The 17904-nt window shown below is 35.8% G+C and overlaps 3 protein-coding genes across 3 annotated transcripts in view; 1 reads left to right on the top strand and 2 right to left on the bottom strand.

Moving 5' to 3' along the window:
* Positions 1 to 1468: 1468 nt before the first annotated feature.
* elm (calcineurin like EF-hand protein 1 elm) lies at positions 1469 to 6611 on the bottom strand. The gene is made up of 4 exons (XM_068762934.1): positions 6256 to 6611; positions 2628 to 2891; positions 2128 to 2221; positions 1469 to 2047 (listed from the first exon to the last, which is right to left on the bottom strand). Exons 1-4 carry the CDS (start codon positions 6320 to 6322, stop codon positions 1903 to 1905), a joined length of 570 nt encoding a protein of 189 aa, XP_068619035.1. The 5' UTR covers positions 6323 to 6611; the 3' UTR covers positions 1469 to 1902.
* A 1160-nt stretch (positions 6612 to 7771) lies between these two features.
* lobo (lost boys) overlaps positions 7772 to 17904 on the top strand; it is a 230196-nt gene continuing 220063 nt past the window's right edge. The window contains exons 1-2 of the mRNA XM_068763185.1: positions 7772 to 8197; positions 8615 to 8740. Coding sequence (XP_068619286.1) covers positions 7772 to 8197; positions 8615 to 8740 — 552 coding nt within the window. The remainder of the gene's footprint in view (positions 8198 to 8614; positions 8741 to 17904) is intronic.
* Positions 9209 to 13720, bottom strand: LOC137919716 (protein distal antenna-like). The gene is made up of 2 exons (XM_068762875.1): positions 13467 to 13720; positions 9209 to 11931 (listed from the first exon to the last, which is right to left on the bottom strand). Exon 2 carries the CDS (start codon positions 11913 to 11915, stop codon positions 10335 to 10337), a length of 1581 nt encoding a protein of 526 aa, XP_068618976.1. The 5' UTR covers positions 11916 to 11931; positions 13467 to 13720; the 3' UTR covers positions 9209 to 10334.

Raw genomic sequence — 17904 nt, 5'->3', positions numbered from 1 at the left:
TTCAGTTTTACAAACTTCTTGATGTTGCTAATTATAAATAATTTATATTTGATTATTCATACTACACTGACATAAAATAAACCAACAAGTGTGCAGATCCGTGTATTATAGGTGAGTGTAAATGTGGAATTAGCATCAGGTGACAACAGAAACACGTTTTTCTTTTTGGACTAAAAGTACAAATTCATTTTTATGGTTAAGTTTCTTATAACATTATTATGTTATATTTCTTGTCAGTAATAATAGTCTCAATATTATAATCAAAATTAGAAAAGGAAGAGGGACACCTTGTAAAAACTAAGTTGCGTAATGTTTCTTCAAAAACTAGTTTAAATAATAACAGCAAAAATGTGTTTTAATTACATTTTAGAAATTGTTATGTAGAAACCACCCAACAACTGACCTGTATTGTATAAAAAATAGCCCTAAAACTACGAAATCGTACAAATTCACTTATAAATTGCTTAAAGTCATTAAAGACCTAAATAAAATAATCCATACATAATATATATTTATACATAAATAAGTTAATTCCACAGAGACGTTACATTTCGAATAAATAAAGTTTTTAAATCATTATTTATCCCGTATTATTTTTTTATATGATTTTTGTCAAAATTTATTTCCTTCGTCTTACGGACCCTTATTACCTAAGGTCGTTAAGACCGAAAGTCTAGAGTATCTAAATCCTTATTCTAATTTATTGTGATGAAAGGGTGCAGATTGTCGTAGGCCATGAGAGGCGATCCTTGTTCCCTCTATCTCTCTCCCCACCTCGATCTCGGAATCAGAGCGGAGTCCTCCAAACAGAGGACAATGATGCGCGCCACGGTCTGGTCCACCTCCAGGTCACAGATGCACAAGGGATTCTTGTAGCTCGAACCTATACAGGTACTCAGAGAATCGCCCTTGCGCCGTGAACATCTGGACCAGACGCGTGTCCAGCTGGATTTTCCAGAGTATGCGATAAGCTTATACGGCGTCCGGGAAGAAATTCCTAATTGTGGATGCAGCCGAACCTTCTGTATACCTCGTATTCCAGCGCTAAGGGATGGAGGCTGTCCAATCTTGCCACAGTTTCGAGGGAGGACTGGGAGTCGCTTAAGATATTGCACATCAGTGTCGATTCCTTGGCGGCGTACCCTGTGTCACGGTAGGGTACAACTTATGAAAAAAAAATAGAAAATTCCTTAAAAAAAAATTATACAAATGTAATCCACTATTGGATCTGCTTACTGTACAGACTGATGATACAACTTTGTGCTTTTGACAGTGGGATTAATGCTTCTGGTGCAACAAATGGATATTATTGTTTACCTTTTGCATATAAATACTAACAATAGGAAATCATATCTTTGGTTTTGTTGTTCCACTATTCAACTCAAGGTGACAATAATTATTTACCAACCAAGTTTTAAGAGGAAGTGAGACTATATAAAATAAAACAGCATTGTATATAAATAAGTATTTTTTTATTCCATAGAGGCAATGATTAAAATATTATATTACACATTGTACAATATATTTCTTTAGAATAATTTCCGAATGTCTTGGTTGCACCTGCAAATGAGTCACATACATATTTTGATGCATTTTTAATGCTAAAATAAGTTAAAATTGAAACATGATGGTATTATTTAGCCCTATCAAAATACCACAAATATCTAAAAGCCCATATACATTACAAAAAAAAAATATCATAGTAAACGTTACCACTTTTCCTTCAAACTAATTTTGAAACTAACACTTAAACACTTAACACCAACAAATGAAAAGAATAAATCTTCTCCATAAACCATTTAACTAAAGTGACCAAATTAATTTTCTCATTCATGAGGCCATATGCAAAGATCACAAGCACCACACTGAGTAAATGTTAGTATTGAATTAGGGGTGCGGTGGTCAGTTAAGAAAACGGATGGACATCTTCTGTTCCACATCTGTCCTCTCCAACGCGTGACAGAACTCTTCGAAGGATATCATCTGATCATTGTTCGTGTCTGCCTCCAGTATTGTGCGCTCAGCGATGCTTGTAAGCTGTTCTTCACTGGAATAGGGAAAAAAAATACAAAATTGTTTATATTATATATGTATTATAATAAACATTTAAATGTTTGTTTAACTTACCTGATGTTGACCCCCACCATCATATGAAGAATGGCTAGCAATTCGTCCCTAGAGATCTTTCCATCATTATCCAAGTCATACATAGAGAATGCAACTGCAAGTCAAATAATCACCATCATACAATTAAAGTCTAATAAATCTTATCTATTACTGTATAACAATTATAAATCATCTTTTCATTAATAACTTGCAAAAAAATTAAAATTATTAAATGTTTTGTTTAACATCTGATACTGAATTGCTCACAGATTTTTAATTTGTTAACACTATACATATTAAGAACTATAAAATAGCATGTTGCTGCACCAATAAGTCACCAGCGCTGGAGAAATAGAGCAACTGGAAGCAGTTAAACAAATAGTGCTACCTATACTTACAAAACTTTTGGGCGGGTAAACAACTCATCAAATTTATCAAATCGCCAGCCATCTTGTCACTCGTTATGTTTATTAGAATTAATAGATATATTATTATAATATACAATATTCATAATGACTTACACCTCAACTTCTCCTCTCGGCTGTTCAACTTGTTTTCGCGGTTCTTTCGGATGGGCCGAAAGTGTGCGAGGACCCTCATGAACTGTAGGAAATTAACCCGATCGTCGTGGCTCTCTGCGAAGAACGAATGTACTATCCTCTCGCTTAGTGGGTTGATAGCCAGCTCCGGTATTCGCAGGAAATCCTCCCGAGAGAGGGTGCCACAATCATTCTTATCGAGCGACGTAAAACGGGAGTAAAGGCGCTCTATTTGATTTGGAGTGACTGCAAATACAAAAGTTAAGGACAGTTTTAAAATCTTTGATTTTTAATGTAAAAGAATATATTTTTAAGCATATATATATATATACATACACATACCCTCCATTTACCCTATTATGGGTAAACTTTGGGTACAGTTTTGTGTCTATGTAATTTATGGATACATATTTTAACTTTATACTTAATTTTTAGTGTTATATATTTAGTTTCTATTGATTGACATTAGTTATCTAATAACATTTACATTCAGTGGCGTAACTATGGTATTTGGGGCCTGGGGCAGATTGAGGCTTGGTGAAAAAGAGAAAATAATTTCAAAATTCAGAACAGAATGTAGTTAATATATATTTTTTGGTTCAAAATAATAATAAATATTTATAAAATAACATTAGATCTGAGCAAAATTTATTGGGAAAATTTAAAAACGAACATTCCTCGCTTTTTGGCCTGCAAAGTCATTTATCACATTTTCAAAATCAATAGTGTCGACTAGTTCATGTTCTATTGACATTATTGCAAGATTATTTAATCTATTTATCATTAAATAATCTTGCAATAATGTATTAATTTATTATTTTGTCATTAAGGGCCCTTTTGAATGAAAGGCTTAAACTTATGAGTATTAAGCATCTCTTAATACTCATATAATATTTGAAATGCCCAAACTGTCACTCATCAATCAAAACTAACTGAAGCCGAAACCCAGCACACCATGGAGTGTGCCAGTCACTAAATCTAAGAGTTTGATGGCATCCTAATTTGATATAACACAATGTACCAGCACAAGTCAAGCTTATAAAAGGGCCTAGCAGAATATTTCGCTAATTATGTTTTTTATCAGGGTTGACAATGATTCCATATTTTATTAATTGGTATTGCAGTCTGTTAACATTGCATTGATAAAAAAAAAACTTGCACTATTCCATTTATACAGTTTTTTTATTTCAATAAAAACAAGTTGTCACTTTTGAAATATTGTTGTAATAATGTAGCTTTTAGAGATAATTTTTAATGTGTAATATATTCTGCAACATATTAGTAAGTGACATTGACTGAATTTTTTTGGCACTAATGTTTTAAGTAAATTTGAATATTTTTTTTACTATTTGGTATAATAGTAAAACAATCTCATGAAGGATTTATAGATGTTTTGACTAGATGTTGCTAGTATAGTCTAACCCTTTAACAATTCCAGTAGAAGAAATATGGAATGGTAATAATATTAAAATAAAAGGAAGACTAAAACACAGTTTCATAGTTGAATACAATTTTAGTTAGATATTGTGATATGGGTTGAAGTTACTATACACCTACATAATGCTACATCAAGCAAGTGTGAGTGTAATTGATGGAGACATTTGACTGCCAGAAGGTACAGCAAACCTCAGCAGTAACATAAATGGCTCTAGAGAATTGCAAATGAACTTATGGTAGTAATTAATTAACCTTTGAAACATTTTCTAATATTCAATGTTGATCAGTTTTTCCATTATGGTTTTTACAGTTTTGTTGATCACTTGGCTTTAAGAACAACAGTCTATTTGTTTGTAAGGATATTGTAGTATGATTTTGTGTGCTTCTTTAAAAAAAATTCAAAGGCTTTGAGTTGTACTCATTAATAAAGGTCTATTGCTATGGTACTTCATCTTTCAGTCCAATAAAATATATAACAAGAAATAAACCTTTATACACCAGTGCCTGATATTTAAATGAAAAAAAAATCATATGTTAGATATGTATTGGTTATGAATTATGTAAGATTAATAAATAAAATAAATAAAAATGCTAGCTTAATTCATGTATTTCTTAAAGACAAATTTGATAATATATATTTCAGATTAATGCTTGACTACCCCATGTGATGTTCACTGGAGGTGCATTTTAGTCAAAAACACATATTCACTCTTCTCTTAGCTTTTAACAGAAGCTTAAGGTATCCGCTTATAACATATTTCTTCCAGAATACAGGCTAACTAATTTATATCTTTCTTATATAACAGATGTAATGCCTGATAATACAAAGGGATTGGAGAACTGTTCTTGCACACTGTAAAATTGACTACTCATGACTTAAGATTTGACACAAAGTCTTGAACACCACTTTACAATTCATATTTCCAGTAAGGCCAATGATTGATAATGTTGGGGAACTTATATCCAAATGTGGCAGTGGCTTAAGCAAAACCTGTGCTTGTACATAAGTTCATATACTTTTAACACAAAAACTCAATTTGGCTTTTTTATGAATAATATTGCATTACAACTTGGTGAACCACTCAATGTCGAAAATTGATTAAATTTCTATCACAAACCATTCAAGTTGGTTGGTTACATTAGGGAAAAGCACAAGACAAAGTGAATAGGCTACTCTTACAAAGAAAATTTTCATCCATGTTTTATTAAAAAATACTGCTATTATATTGACAATGTTACAATTATAAAAGATTAGATCCTTTTGTTATGTACTTAAAATGTCATCCAAATGTATAGAAATTAAAAAAGAATTCTTAATCTTAATACCCTATATTGATAAGAAAACTTGCCGGAAATCTATATCTTTATACTTGTGTTCCTATCTCTTATCAATTTTAAATAATAAACTAAAATATATATTTTTTTTATTTCTTACTTCTGTATTATTTGGAGTGTCTATAAACTAGTTGAATACAGTATTTCCTAAAGCAGTAAGATTAAATTCGAAACACTTTTTGAGTATCTTCCAAAAATCTTGTGATAACTGCATATAGTATAGTGACATAGTTAACCAGGAAGTATTTTATTTTATAAGTATTTGGTACTTTTATTAATACTACAATTTTTCGAAAGTTCCAATTATTTAACCTTGAAAAAGTAAATACGTAAAGGATAATTATAGTAAGCATTTGCATGTTTTTATTAAAATCAAGGATCTGAATAAGTTTGTTTGTTTTAAAAATGATTAATATTATAAATAGTTGATTGAAATTTTAGCAGACTGACAACTTTTATTTAGATGTCTAGGTCAATGTTATTTGGTATGTTCTTTATTTTTAAAGTCGGAATTACATATTTTAACAAAAATTACTCTTAAATCACTACACAATAATGCTTGAGATGAAAAAAGGCAGAAAGCAAAACATTATTATTTCTATTGGTTTAAAAAGTTGATGAATACATACTATACATTTAATAACTGCATAGCAAACATGTTAAAGTTTAATTTAAACATCGTAATTCGCACAAGAACATTTGAACACTATTCGTAAATATCCATATAACACCAAAATAAACTTGGATAGACTATTTCAAATTTAAAACCAATTTTCATTTTGACTTAGTTGATACTTGAATTTCAACATCAAACATAGTCAAAAAATTATTAACTTACAGCCAGTTTCTTCTTGGATTTGCGCAATTTCTTCTTCGCGTAGCAATAATGACGATTTATTTCCCATTTTCTTGTATCTTACTTCCTAGAGTGACCTTTCACGATAGACGCAACAAATAAGTTCGCAATTCAGAAAATGTAAATACGTAAATAGTAATTGATTAGTTGCAGTTTTGCATATAGTCATGAGATTGCATTGTTACGATACCACTTATTTAACGTATATGAAACAAAACAATGAAGCTATAACAATTACAAGGAATTCCTATTAAAGTCATGTGCTGCTGATTAGATTAGCCAAGTCCATATTTTACTAAGTACAATTAAATCATTACCACTTTTTGACCCTTGATCAAATGAACACTTTTGACTTTGACATTATAGCTAACATAGAGAATTTAAGCTGTCAAAATTGGAGGTAGGATTGTCAAATTATAAAACTGATTTTAGAAAATAAATAAATTAATCTTACATAACTTCCTCTATTCTTAAATAAGTGCATTTACAAATAATGCATCTTAATGAATACAATTTTATATTAACATAATTTATTACTGTAGATAAATAGTTGCCGTCTACATTACAGCCGTAGCACAGAGTTAATAACAGAAAATGTAGAAAATATCTAAAAATAAACAAATATAAACCCATAAAATATAAAATACGGTAAACATATGTTGAGACGGTAGTACAATGTTAATCTGCATCAGATATTTGTACGGCACAGTCGCGTTTTATTGTTCATATGTTGATGTTCTAGGACTTGGATTTTTGGGCAGATTTTTATTTAAATTGTAATAGAAATATCTTGAGTTGAAGAGTGAGTAAATATATATCTTGACTGATAGTGAATCAATGGATTTTTGGATTATATTGAATGTATATGTTATTAATCAGTTTTTTTAATTTAAATTATGTTCAGGACAAGAAAATGCTAATGTTTTGCTTATGTTTGGCCTAAAATATAATTTAACTATGAACATTGTTACTTGCGAACTTTTTCAAAAAGTAATCGTGCTATATAGTATTATTTTACCGAAACCATGCCGCAGCTTCGGCCTCTATGGTAAATGCATGGAAGGCGCACATACACAAATATTTGAGTGGTCAAAGGAAAAAAAAATTTCCACGTGTTGACGGTATTATTATTGTAATTGTTGGCCCTCGTGGAGGTAAGAAGCGTATAAAAAATATCCTGAACTCTCTTAATATTTTCTACTTTATCCCTTATAAGTAATATTGACTGCAACTTCATCGATAATTATTTTAAAAAGTGGACCATCGTTTTCAAATTTCATAACAACAAAATTATGTAATGTTTGTAATATTTTTTTTTGTGAAATACAGTTTTATACGCGTTAGTCTAAAATCTGTCAATTTGTTGTTTTGACATAAAGAACGAAAACTGTTGTTGCTTAGTTACATAATTTACAACACTTGTAAATATTATTGTACCTTTAATTACGTGTATTAAAATATCCTTAACTAAACTACTATACAAGTTCGTTTTTAAAAAATGAGTGCCGTTAAATTGTCTTCAGAAACGTTTTCATTAGAAAAAAAATCGGACGTTGAACAACTAGATCCAGTAATTGAAATAAACGAGAGTATAGTTGACCAAATCTTCGATAGACCATGTGAAGAAGGCGAATTTAATGAAATACCACCAAGAATATTCGGTTTAATAGATATTAAAGAGCCTCTTACAATAGAATCCTTAGTTAACTCAATTTATGAACTCGGAGTAGTTAATCTGTGTTGGCCTGAAATAAAAGAACCAGTCTTTGAAACTAGATCGTGTTTTCCAAAAAGTTATTATACAAATACCGATAAGGAACGGCTTTTATTAGCATACGCTGAAAACTTTAGGCGCCAACATCAACTATTTTACTCGTTTCGGAGACCTTTATTACTTCAAGCTCCGAATGAATGCGGTTTGCAGGTGGGTTTAATACGTAATAAAAATTAGTTTGAATGAAAAATGACCTCGTAACTTGAAATCAAGTACATTTATTTTTAAACCATAAAACATTGTGAACAGTGGCAATCCTATATAATGAATGCACAAAGTGTTAATTTCATTTAAGGCTATATCCTGGAGATCGAACCCGCGATTTAGGATTGCAAGTCAATCTTCTACCTTTACTATTCTGATCATCATATGTTAAGTAAAATGATTGCTTAACTACATAAATTTGTAAAAGCGACCTCTTACGTTATATTTGGAAATTAGTACGGGGTTCCGAAAACGAAGATTTCATTTAAGAGATTTTAATAGTAGTTTTTGTCCATTACCTAGATGTCGTAATTATCAAAATTAAGTAATATGAAAAAAGTTAATTAGTAGCTTTGCTTGTAGAAAATGGTCATAACGACGATTAGACCTACCAAGTTGTGCTACGCAGACACCACCACTTGGCAAGGCATAGCGACGCTGGTGTCAGATTATTTTGATTATGAACCTCTTACGAAGCCCATGTTGCATGTGAGTTTTACAACTTTATTTTTATATACATGGTCTTAGAATATAATTTATTTATAGCAGATTTCAAAATAAGTCAATAAAGAAAATTTTCATTCATTCATTAATAGTACGATTAAAATATAATAGATGGCGCTAGGTGTGTAAACAAAAGGTTAACTAAGTATAACAAGGGAATCTTAAACTCTAAATAATGAATATATTATTTAATTTTGTAAGGTGAAAATATACGATTGGTAATGAGAATAAAACAAATTAAAAAATATGTCGGATATGTTAAAGTAAGTTTATAACATGTATAAGAGCAAAAACAAATTTTAATACAACAAAGATAAAATAATTAATATCATGATGTGTCTTGGTTACTTATTTATAGTCATCTGTTGTGTCTATCATGTCTGCATATAAAGTCGTTGTAGGTATACATCTAAGGGACAGTTTAGCTTCGTAAATGAAACGCAAGATGTCGTTAAAGGTTCAAATTTAATTCTTTAACATTTTAAGATCACAAACTCTGCGTTAAGGAGTATCTTCAATAATCCAATTTTTAATTTTGTACAAAATATCGTCTCTCGAATAGTTTCCAATGGAGCTAACATAATCAAAACGAACGCAATACAACTATACCAACTTCAATGGAAAGGAGATAGAATCTCTGCAGAGGGCGCGCGCGTCGCGCGTGGGGGGAGGTCCCTACACGCGCGCCGCGCTCGCGCCTGCAAACGCTTTAACATCACCATAATACACTCTATTCATTAGGAATGTACTTATAATATTTATAATCTCTCAATAATTTATAATTTTGATCACAGAGTCCTTAACTGTTAACGTTTAACATATACAATTCCGCGTCGGGACTTGGAGATTGTCTACCATATAAAATACTGAGCAATAAAAAACAATTACACGAGTGTCGATACCACTGTCAACTATGTCTTAACAATATACTACCTTGTTCGCACGATTGGCACGTGGGATGCACTCGCAACCTCTCAATATTTGGTACTTCTATAGGCATACGACACTAGCCACAACAACCACGCACGCAACTATCCCCTAAACGGCCGAAAGGACGCCATGACTTAGTATAAGATTTGATTTGAGGTAGAACATAGGGAGCGCACTACGGTAGGGTACAGCTAGGAATGTGATCGGCAATGGCAACGTACAGCGACACTACTTAACCTACGCACGGGGCACGCGGGGGCACTCGCGGGGTACTCGCGGGGCACTCGCGGGGTACTCGCGGGGCACTCGCGGGGTACTCGCGGGGCACTCGCGCGGCGTCCGCGCCCTCGGAGACCGTTACATCACCGCGGGGCAGCAACGTTATCACTCAAACATCAACACAATTAGGTTTGTTCATAGACTCGGAAAAAGATTAACTATCAATGTAGAGATTCGACAAAGCCTTTGCGCTTCTACGGTAAGTCTTAGAAACTAAAAATACAATGCATAGCTTTCTTTTTAGAACAAAGAAATTACGCAAATTTGGCTACACATATCACAAGTGAATGCTTACTGGCGACGACGTAATTAAATATGTACAGATATAATTGAAATATTCCCTGTAGCGAGCGCGCGAGGCGGCGGGCGTCTATTTGCGGCGCGCGACGTGCTCGGCGGCGCATGGCGCATGCGCGGGAGGCGCCCGGCGCGCGCGCAGGTTGTGCAGTAGCGAGCCCAGTTGGTGCACGTGCATGCGCGTCACGCTGGGGTCGCCGCTCGCCTCTAGCCACCTTAGGAATTTCTCCCCGTGCTCCAGCGCTTCCGCCGCGCCCGACTCCCACTCTTCGTTCGTAACCTCGCCCGCCTTAATCTCCTCCACTGCCGCTTGGCTTGTGTTATTGAACAGCAGATTATCTAGAACGATCCGCGCTTTATTTTGACTTCTGCTGGTGTCCACGTTCTTGTCAGGAGGGGGTTCTTTATTCTCCGTTCCCACGTCGGGGCTGGCGACCGGTTCTGGTATACGAGGTTCTGGTATACGAGGTTCTGGTACACGAGGTTCTGGTACTGGTTCCCGGGTTTCACTTGTCTGTACGGGTGGCTGCGCATGGAGAGGGCTTGTTGTAGCGGCGTGCTCCTCCTCTGTTTTTCCTTTGGTGAGTTGTGAATATAAAATGTTCTCTGCTGTCTTGTCTTTTGGAACCTGCGATGCGGATTTAAGTTTGTCTTCGGGAAGTGGCATGGCACCGCCGAATTGTTTGTAGTACTGCCATAACCACGAGTTCCTGTTGTAATCCAGATGGGAGTTCAAGGGAGGCGCGGGCGCCACGGGTTTCGGCGGCAAGCTGGGTTCACTCGGTTTGCCGAGCTGCAGGGAATGAGCAGTTGTCGTTTGTGCTGTTAGATCAAGCATAGCTTGTTGTGTTTTTAGCCAATACCACAGCGTGTCGTCTACAGGTTGGCTTGCACTCTGGGAACTGCTGTGATGGCTTGATTTCGAGCTGCTATGTCGGTAATGATCTGAGGAATGATGGGATTTGCTTCGATGCTTGCTCTCGTTAAGGTTGAGGACTCCGTTGTGGGCGGGTTTCGGCGAGCGCACCGAGCGGAGGGCGCGGCTGGCCGGTTGTGCCGAGAGGCCTGATAGTCCAGGGTTTAGTTGAGCCAGAAGCGTAAGATTTGTGGCGATTTCGTTGAAACTGAGACCAAGGTGTGAGTGTGTAAGGCCGGGCAGGTGCGCGAGTCCAGACAGTGGACTGATGGCGCTCATGGACACGCTGGCGCCCGGGTCGGGGCGGCGCTCGCGGGGCGCGGCGTGAGGGGCGGGCGGCTCGGTGCGCTTGGTGGTGAGCTCGACGGGCGCATCGAGGTGCGACGGCGCGGGGGGCATGGCGTGCGGGGCGTGTGGTGCCAAAGGCGCGTGGGGGGCGGCGGGCGCGGAGAGGTCGAGGCCGGCGGGCGGCGAGTGCGGAGCGACGGGCGACTCTGTGCGCGCGCGCTTGTCGGGCGGGTCGCCGTCGTTGCTCTTGTCGGTGTCGGGAGAGGAGAGGCGCGACGTCATGTAGCGCAGCTTGTCCTCGTTTTTGCACCAGCCGCGCAGCGTGGACTCGGGCACGCCGATGTCGCGCGCCACGGACGCTTTGGACTCGCCGTCGTTTACGCGTTGGATCGCCTCGATCTTGTCGCTGGGTGTGAGCGCGCGCATTGGACGTTTGCCCTTGGTCGCCATTTTGGCGTCGCGCTTGCTGCAACAATACAAACAAAATCATTACTTGTTTTATTTTTAGCATCTTTTCATTTTTTGCCTTAAATGTTAGTTGCTCTGTGCTTACCATAATAACGGTATTAATGTTTATTGACTCTGTGTTAGAGCTTTTATGAACAGTAATATGTATAAGATAATCAAAGTATAATAAAATTCACAAATCCTATTTACGTTAGTTATCATTTTAGTGGCAATTTCAAATAGTTTTCTAATATCGCAACGCAAAAAAATAAAAAAGTAACGTCATCAATGGAGATAATTGATGCGATGAAGTTTAGGGAGGAAGACCGACTGTATCATGAAAAGGCGCGAACAATTCGAAAATTATTAAAATAAATATTTGTCATAACCAATAACGAGCAATATCAACGGCTCGAAGAGCGATAAAGTGTTTGCGCGGGAAGCTATAAAGTTACGAAAAGATAAACAAAAAGAAGACATAAAATTATGACCTACGACAACAGTAAACGGCAAAAGTTGTCGGGTCGTTGACACGGTGACCTTGCGAGCGCGGCGCTGCCGGCGGTCGCCGCTAGGTGGCGCTACACGGCCAGCGCCGAGCCACTTTCCCGAAATTCAAAAGTTCACTTTTCTATTGCAAATTATTTATATTCACCTACAGATTATACATAATGTGTTAATATTTATATTTTTAATTATATTTCTGTGGTTACACTTGTCGTTTCTCATTCATACTTTTTTTTTATTTTAAAATCTCAGATCTACTTTACATACTTAAGTCAATTATTTCGTTTACATGGATTTAAAGTCTATATTTGTGTATAATATATTTACAGTTCGTAGCTTTATTTTATTCTTCTATCCAAAAGGCGCTAATAACTTATTTCTATCAATAATTCGTTTATGTAGTCAGGCGAATATTTGTTATTTTTGTTTTTAATATTGACGAAGAAATGCAGAAAATAAATAAAATAAACATTCTAAAGTTTTAAATAAACTAGACTTTTAAAAATTAGGTAATAGGTATTTGAGTACTTAGGAATTTAGACGATCCCGCGTTTCACCGGGTACAAAATGAATTGTTTTCCGCGATAAACATCTTTGTAAGTTTTACGTGTTTACGTCGCGTTAATAAAAATATCATTGATTAGTCGAGGTTTTACTGCATCCAGACAACAATGTAAGGACCGTGACTTAATAACAATTTGTGCCTATTCAAATTTTACGAGCGAAAATATCACGTGTATTTCAAAACATTGAAATATTTTATTTCTACACGCGTGCTCAATCTGCGGCTTCGGAAAACTTTTCTTACATTTTTAACATAAACATTGTTGCGTCACTTATGTATATAATAATTTTTGGTCCAAATTAAATTTATAAATATCTATGAATAAACTTTTTTAATGTCAGGTGGAAAGGTAATTAATTGTTTAAACTGCAACACGTAGTAAATAAAATAACTACGATATGTTTAAAGTTTACGTAGTTTTCGTTGTAGAAATAATTTCTTCTAACGCAAATACGTTGTACAACGACAGAATGTGAACTTACTTGCGGGCCGGTGTCACGTGCGCTGTGTTTACAATTTTTGACAGGTCGTCCGTTTCGCGCTCCACAAATAAATGCAGCTTCAGTGCCGGCGGGTTTCGCCCAACACTCGGAACTGTTCACAGGGTACGGGCTCCACTCACTGTCACGAGTCACTGACGCGGTTCGGTTCGCGGATCGGCTGACACTCGCGGAACGTGCGTCGCGGGGGACGCGAGGCGACTGTGTGCCGTTCGGTGATAAGGCCGCCCGGCCCGCGGCCCGCCGGCCGGCCGCGCCTCTCCTTTGTGTCCGTCCAACTCTGCCCCCCCTCCCCGTCCCGCCCCGCGGCACCCCCGCCGTCGCCGCGCACCCCTCCGCGCCCCGCCGACCCCGCGCGAACGGCCTAGCCCCCTGCGCTTTATTAACGTAATTAATTCCGAACGCATCGACTTTCTACCGATCTCAAAAACTGCATCCAACTTAACTCCCCGCCGTTCGACTTTCGAAGTCTCCAAAACTTTGTTTACGCTTCGAATTTTTTTTTAACTAACAATATGATGCATTATTAGCATTTTGATTAAATGAGTTATATCATGTTATTTTGCGAGCGGCTACGAAGGCGTAGCGTCTGTGCTACGTTTGTAAACAATCCGTAGAAAGTTGTTGAACCTATAATTGCCGCAATAAATTCTCGGCTGTTTGTCGGACGCTCATTCTACTTTGTTGGAAACTTTTATTTGCTCGAACCTTGAAATTTCTGCAAACTTGTAACCTGATGTGGCATATTTAAAGTAATTCCCATGAATTTTTTGTTTTTAAGTAGATTTGAAAGTGCATGGTTATATAAGACTTCTTTACAATTGTTCCATTGGTTTTTCATTCTTACCAGAAATCGCCTTGTATTGGAAATATAGAGTCTACAATCAGGACGCTGGTTCAATTATCAGTTAGGATAATTTTTGCGAGTTATATAACATAGCTACTTCTGGTAAACGGTGAAATATAAAATGACCAAAAATATTTTTACCATTTATCTTAAAGACGGCTTGTATCCTATTGTGAATACATTGCAATAATAATTTTATTAAACATTGTGAATTATAAATGTAGGTCAGTTTATTTTACCTTCTTGTTTTAAACAATGTATGTTGTTGATCTGTTTTGTCTTAAATTTTTATTCCTTGTATTTGTATGAAATGTTTTTTTTTCGACGAGAGAATCGCGGGATGTCGTTGTATGTGGGTAGCGGAACATTGTAGCGAATTTCGATGGAGGCCTAGGCCTTGGCGTCTATCCGCTGACAAGATGATGACGATTGTTTATTTTTAATACAGTAAAAGAAATTGGGTTCATCAAATGGTTTTAATATATCTCCATTTGTACATTAAAACCATTATTGACCTTTACCTTTGCGTTATGTGGAGCATTTGGATCCTAAATAATAAGTTTTTGTGTAATTGCGCAGTTTTGTCTTATCATAACGATCTGCTTATAAGGTTTGTATCAATTATTGTAAAGAGAGTTGCTTTGAATCATTCTAGAAACATCCATTCGAATTTTAAAATGATTAATCGTTATTCATCGATGTTGAATCGTCTTTTTAAGCAAAGACTGGTGTTTATATAAAAATTATTGATTTTACCTTTGTCAATAAAGCAAAAGGTGTATATTAGGTAAGATAATCATATTTGTTTCATAGCGCCATGATGTTAAAGATTGTTAATGCTGGGTTCACCGTACTTCAAACCACGTTCTATCGTCACATACGTGAGTTTCTTTAGTAGCTGGGCCTGGAAATCTTTGTTTACCTTAAAAGAAGCTTAAACTTATAAAATAAACTGATTTAAAAGTGCGTGGAATGAGTTGGTTGCTGTTGATATAAGATTTTGTAGTGAAGACCACGGACCAGCAGCATCTCCTGGTGAAGGATGATGAAACGTGAGGGTTTTAATCATCAAAAGTACGATTTAACCCTTTACCTCCTGCGACAGCGGATATAACGCGTACCTTATGGACTGACACATTTTATAACTACCCTCATCCGAGTCTAGGGAGAGATCTGAAGTGGAGTGTGATCTATTTTGATTATAACACAGTATTTACAATTGTATATCTTACATATAAATATAATCGTATCGTCAAATGTCTTTCCAAATGTATTATTCAATTGCTTCGTTTTGGTACGGGGCTAGATCCGTTGCGATGAAAATATGAAAAAACTGCAATTAGATTAGCACAAACCACACATTTCTATTCCCATACAAACCGCAAATTTAATTAAAACATATTTTTCTCTTTCAAATAGTTGACGTCACGATGTAATCAAATAAAAAATAAAAGTTATTTTTATATTCTTTTTTACAATCCTTCTTAATTGTTGCAACATTCCTCATCCTCGCATCATTGTCCTCATTGCCAAGGGTTGTGATCTCCTGGATACGGAGTAATCTTCATCAAGCTACGCAACCTATTCCTAGCTTCGTGTTGTAAAGTGTAGCATGAACATTTCTGTTAACCCTTTTCTTGATAATGTATCTGTAGAGATACATCAGAATTAAAAAAAAATAGTTGCATTAATTTTGAACGCAAAGTAACCATTTGTATGTGAATGTTTAGGTAATTTCTTAATTTTCGAACGCTTGTTCAGTTTTTTCTGTTGGCATCCTTGGGTCTTAAAAGTCAAGAGGTATGAATATTAATGTATTGTTAAAAAAAATCTGCCAAGTTAAGGGTTAAGAGTAAAACGTATTTGGTCCTTCCAACTGATGGAACTACAAACTCTTGGATGTTTATCCTCGTCTTTTCTAGATATTTAGAGAAATTATAACAATAAATAAAGTGATTACTCCGTAATACGTCTTTTTATTGTACCGCGACTTTTGTAAGAACGAAGTCAAGACTGGGCAGCTTGTAAGTAAACAATAAAAGGGTGTGTTTTTGGACGAAGCAATTGTTGTTATCGCTGTAGGCCTTGTAGTGTTGCAACTACCTGAGTTGGGTTGTACCCAACACCCCCACACAGGTAGAGGGTATGAAATGTACCATGACCACGCTTTTTGATGGATTTTTCATGTCTTTTAGATTTTTATACCTCAATTAATGTTGTGATTATGTTTTTTTTCGCCGTCGAGGAGAATTAGTTTGTAGAAATTGATTATGGCAGTTTTTCTTATGGAAAATGTACAGGTTACCTCATATAAATTTTTATCTCAATTGAATAATGAAAACTGTAGTATTCTAGGAAAATTGTGCAAACGTATCATCTATGTATATCTAAATAAAGTTTCATAAACTAGTAAGCTCATCATAATGAGTGAGATTTGGTGACTTTAATTTTAAATTCTATGTTTTATTGCAAAGTACCTAGTAAAAATATGTGATTAATAAAAAAATAGTAATCTGTCAGTAAATATCTTCACTTCTTTCGTTAATATCGTTTTGATCTTTATCAAAAGCATAATGTATCATGGTAAGTTCCATTAAAAAGATTCAATCTGTTTTGTTTTAATTTTTCTTGTAGAACAAACTAACTATAAGTATTAAAATGTTCAAAGTAATCGCCGCACTTTGATATCGTCATCATTTTAGCCTGTAGACGTCGACTGTAAGGTATAGGCTTCCCCCAAAGATATTTATAGGAGCGTATATCATAATCGCCACGCTCAGCATGCGTGTTGCTGATGATGTGACTTTATGGTATGCATGGGACGCTGCTGCCTACCCTCTGGAAACTTATTTGTACGCAGTGGCTATTGTACATAATTAATGCGCAATGTGTAAATTATATAACATAGTATGCCGAGAATCGAATCCGCGACCTACGATCGCAGGTCTCAGTCCTCTAATGCTGGGCAACCACTGCACAAACTGAGTTACTATTGTCTTAAGTGTACGCCGTGAAAATTCTGCAGAATACCGGATTCGCGTTCAGCTTTTTGAGACTCAAAATAGTACATCTCTTTAAATTAATGTTTAATTGTTAATACATCCAATTTTGTGCCACATTTATGTAAATAGTTCGGAAATTACCTATATTTTCATATTTTTTATTGAGCTATAGTTTGATTATAGTGACTGTATCTAGTCATTTTACCGCAGAACTAAGTTTTTTATGGATGGATTCAAATTATTGATAGAGTAGTGTGAATTTCTCTGAATTTATTTAAACAGTTAATAGGTTTTTAACAATCTCGGTTATCCTTCAATCTTTGATACATTTATATGTTATATAATACACAGTAAACAGTAAGTAGGTATCGTGTAACTAATAAAACCTATCACGCTGTTAGCGACAGAAGACAGATTGTAATCTGTTAGAGAATGTAACGGAGAGGTCACGTCCCTCAGCCGCGAGGCAGCGGCGCGAAGAGGAGGACCGGATCCACGATTAATGAGATGGGCAGTGCACAGTATTTCACGTTTCATAATGAACAATCGATTTCAAAACAATGGCTTTAGA

This window comes from Battus philenor, unplaced genomic scaffold (genome assembly GCF_028537555.1).
Source record: "Battus philenor isolate CCGP_79_NKW_IND1 unplaced genomic scaffold, ilBatPhil1.0.hap1 SCAF_17, whole genome shotgun sequence".
NCBI lineage: Eukaryota > Metazoa > Arthropoda > Insecta > Lepidoptera > Papilionidae > Battus > Battus philenor.
This window is presented reverse-complemented; position numbering and strand designations above follow the sequence as displayed.

What these genes read in the sequence shown, in the direction of transcription:
- elm (XM_068762934.1), bottom strand. Translation starts at nt 6,322, where the DNA reads ATGGGAAATAAATCGTCATTATTGCTACGCGAAGAAGAAATTGCGCAA. An exon ending in AATCCAAGAAGAAACTGGCT is followed by an intron (nt 2,892 to 6,255) that starts GTAAGTTAATAA and finishes TTGTATTTGCAG; the next exon opens with TCACTCCAAATCAAATAGAG. An exon ending in ATGGTGGGGGTCAACATCAG is followed by an intron (nt 2,048 to 2,127) that starts GTAAGTTAAACA and finishes TCCCTATTCCAG; the next exon opens with TGAAGAACAGCTTACAAGCA.
- LOC137919716 (XM_068762875.1), bottom strand. Translation starts at nt 11,915, where the DNA reads ATGGCGACCAAGGGCAAACGTCCAATGCGCGCGCTCACACCCAGCGAC.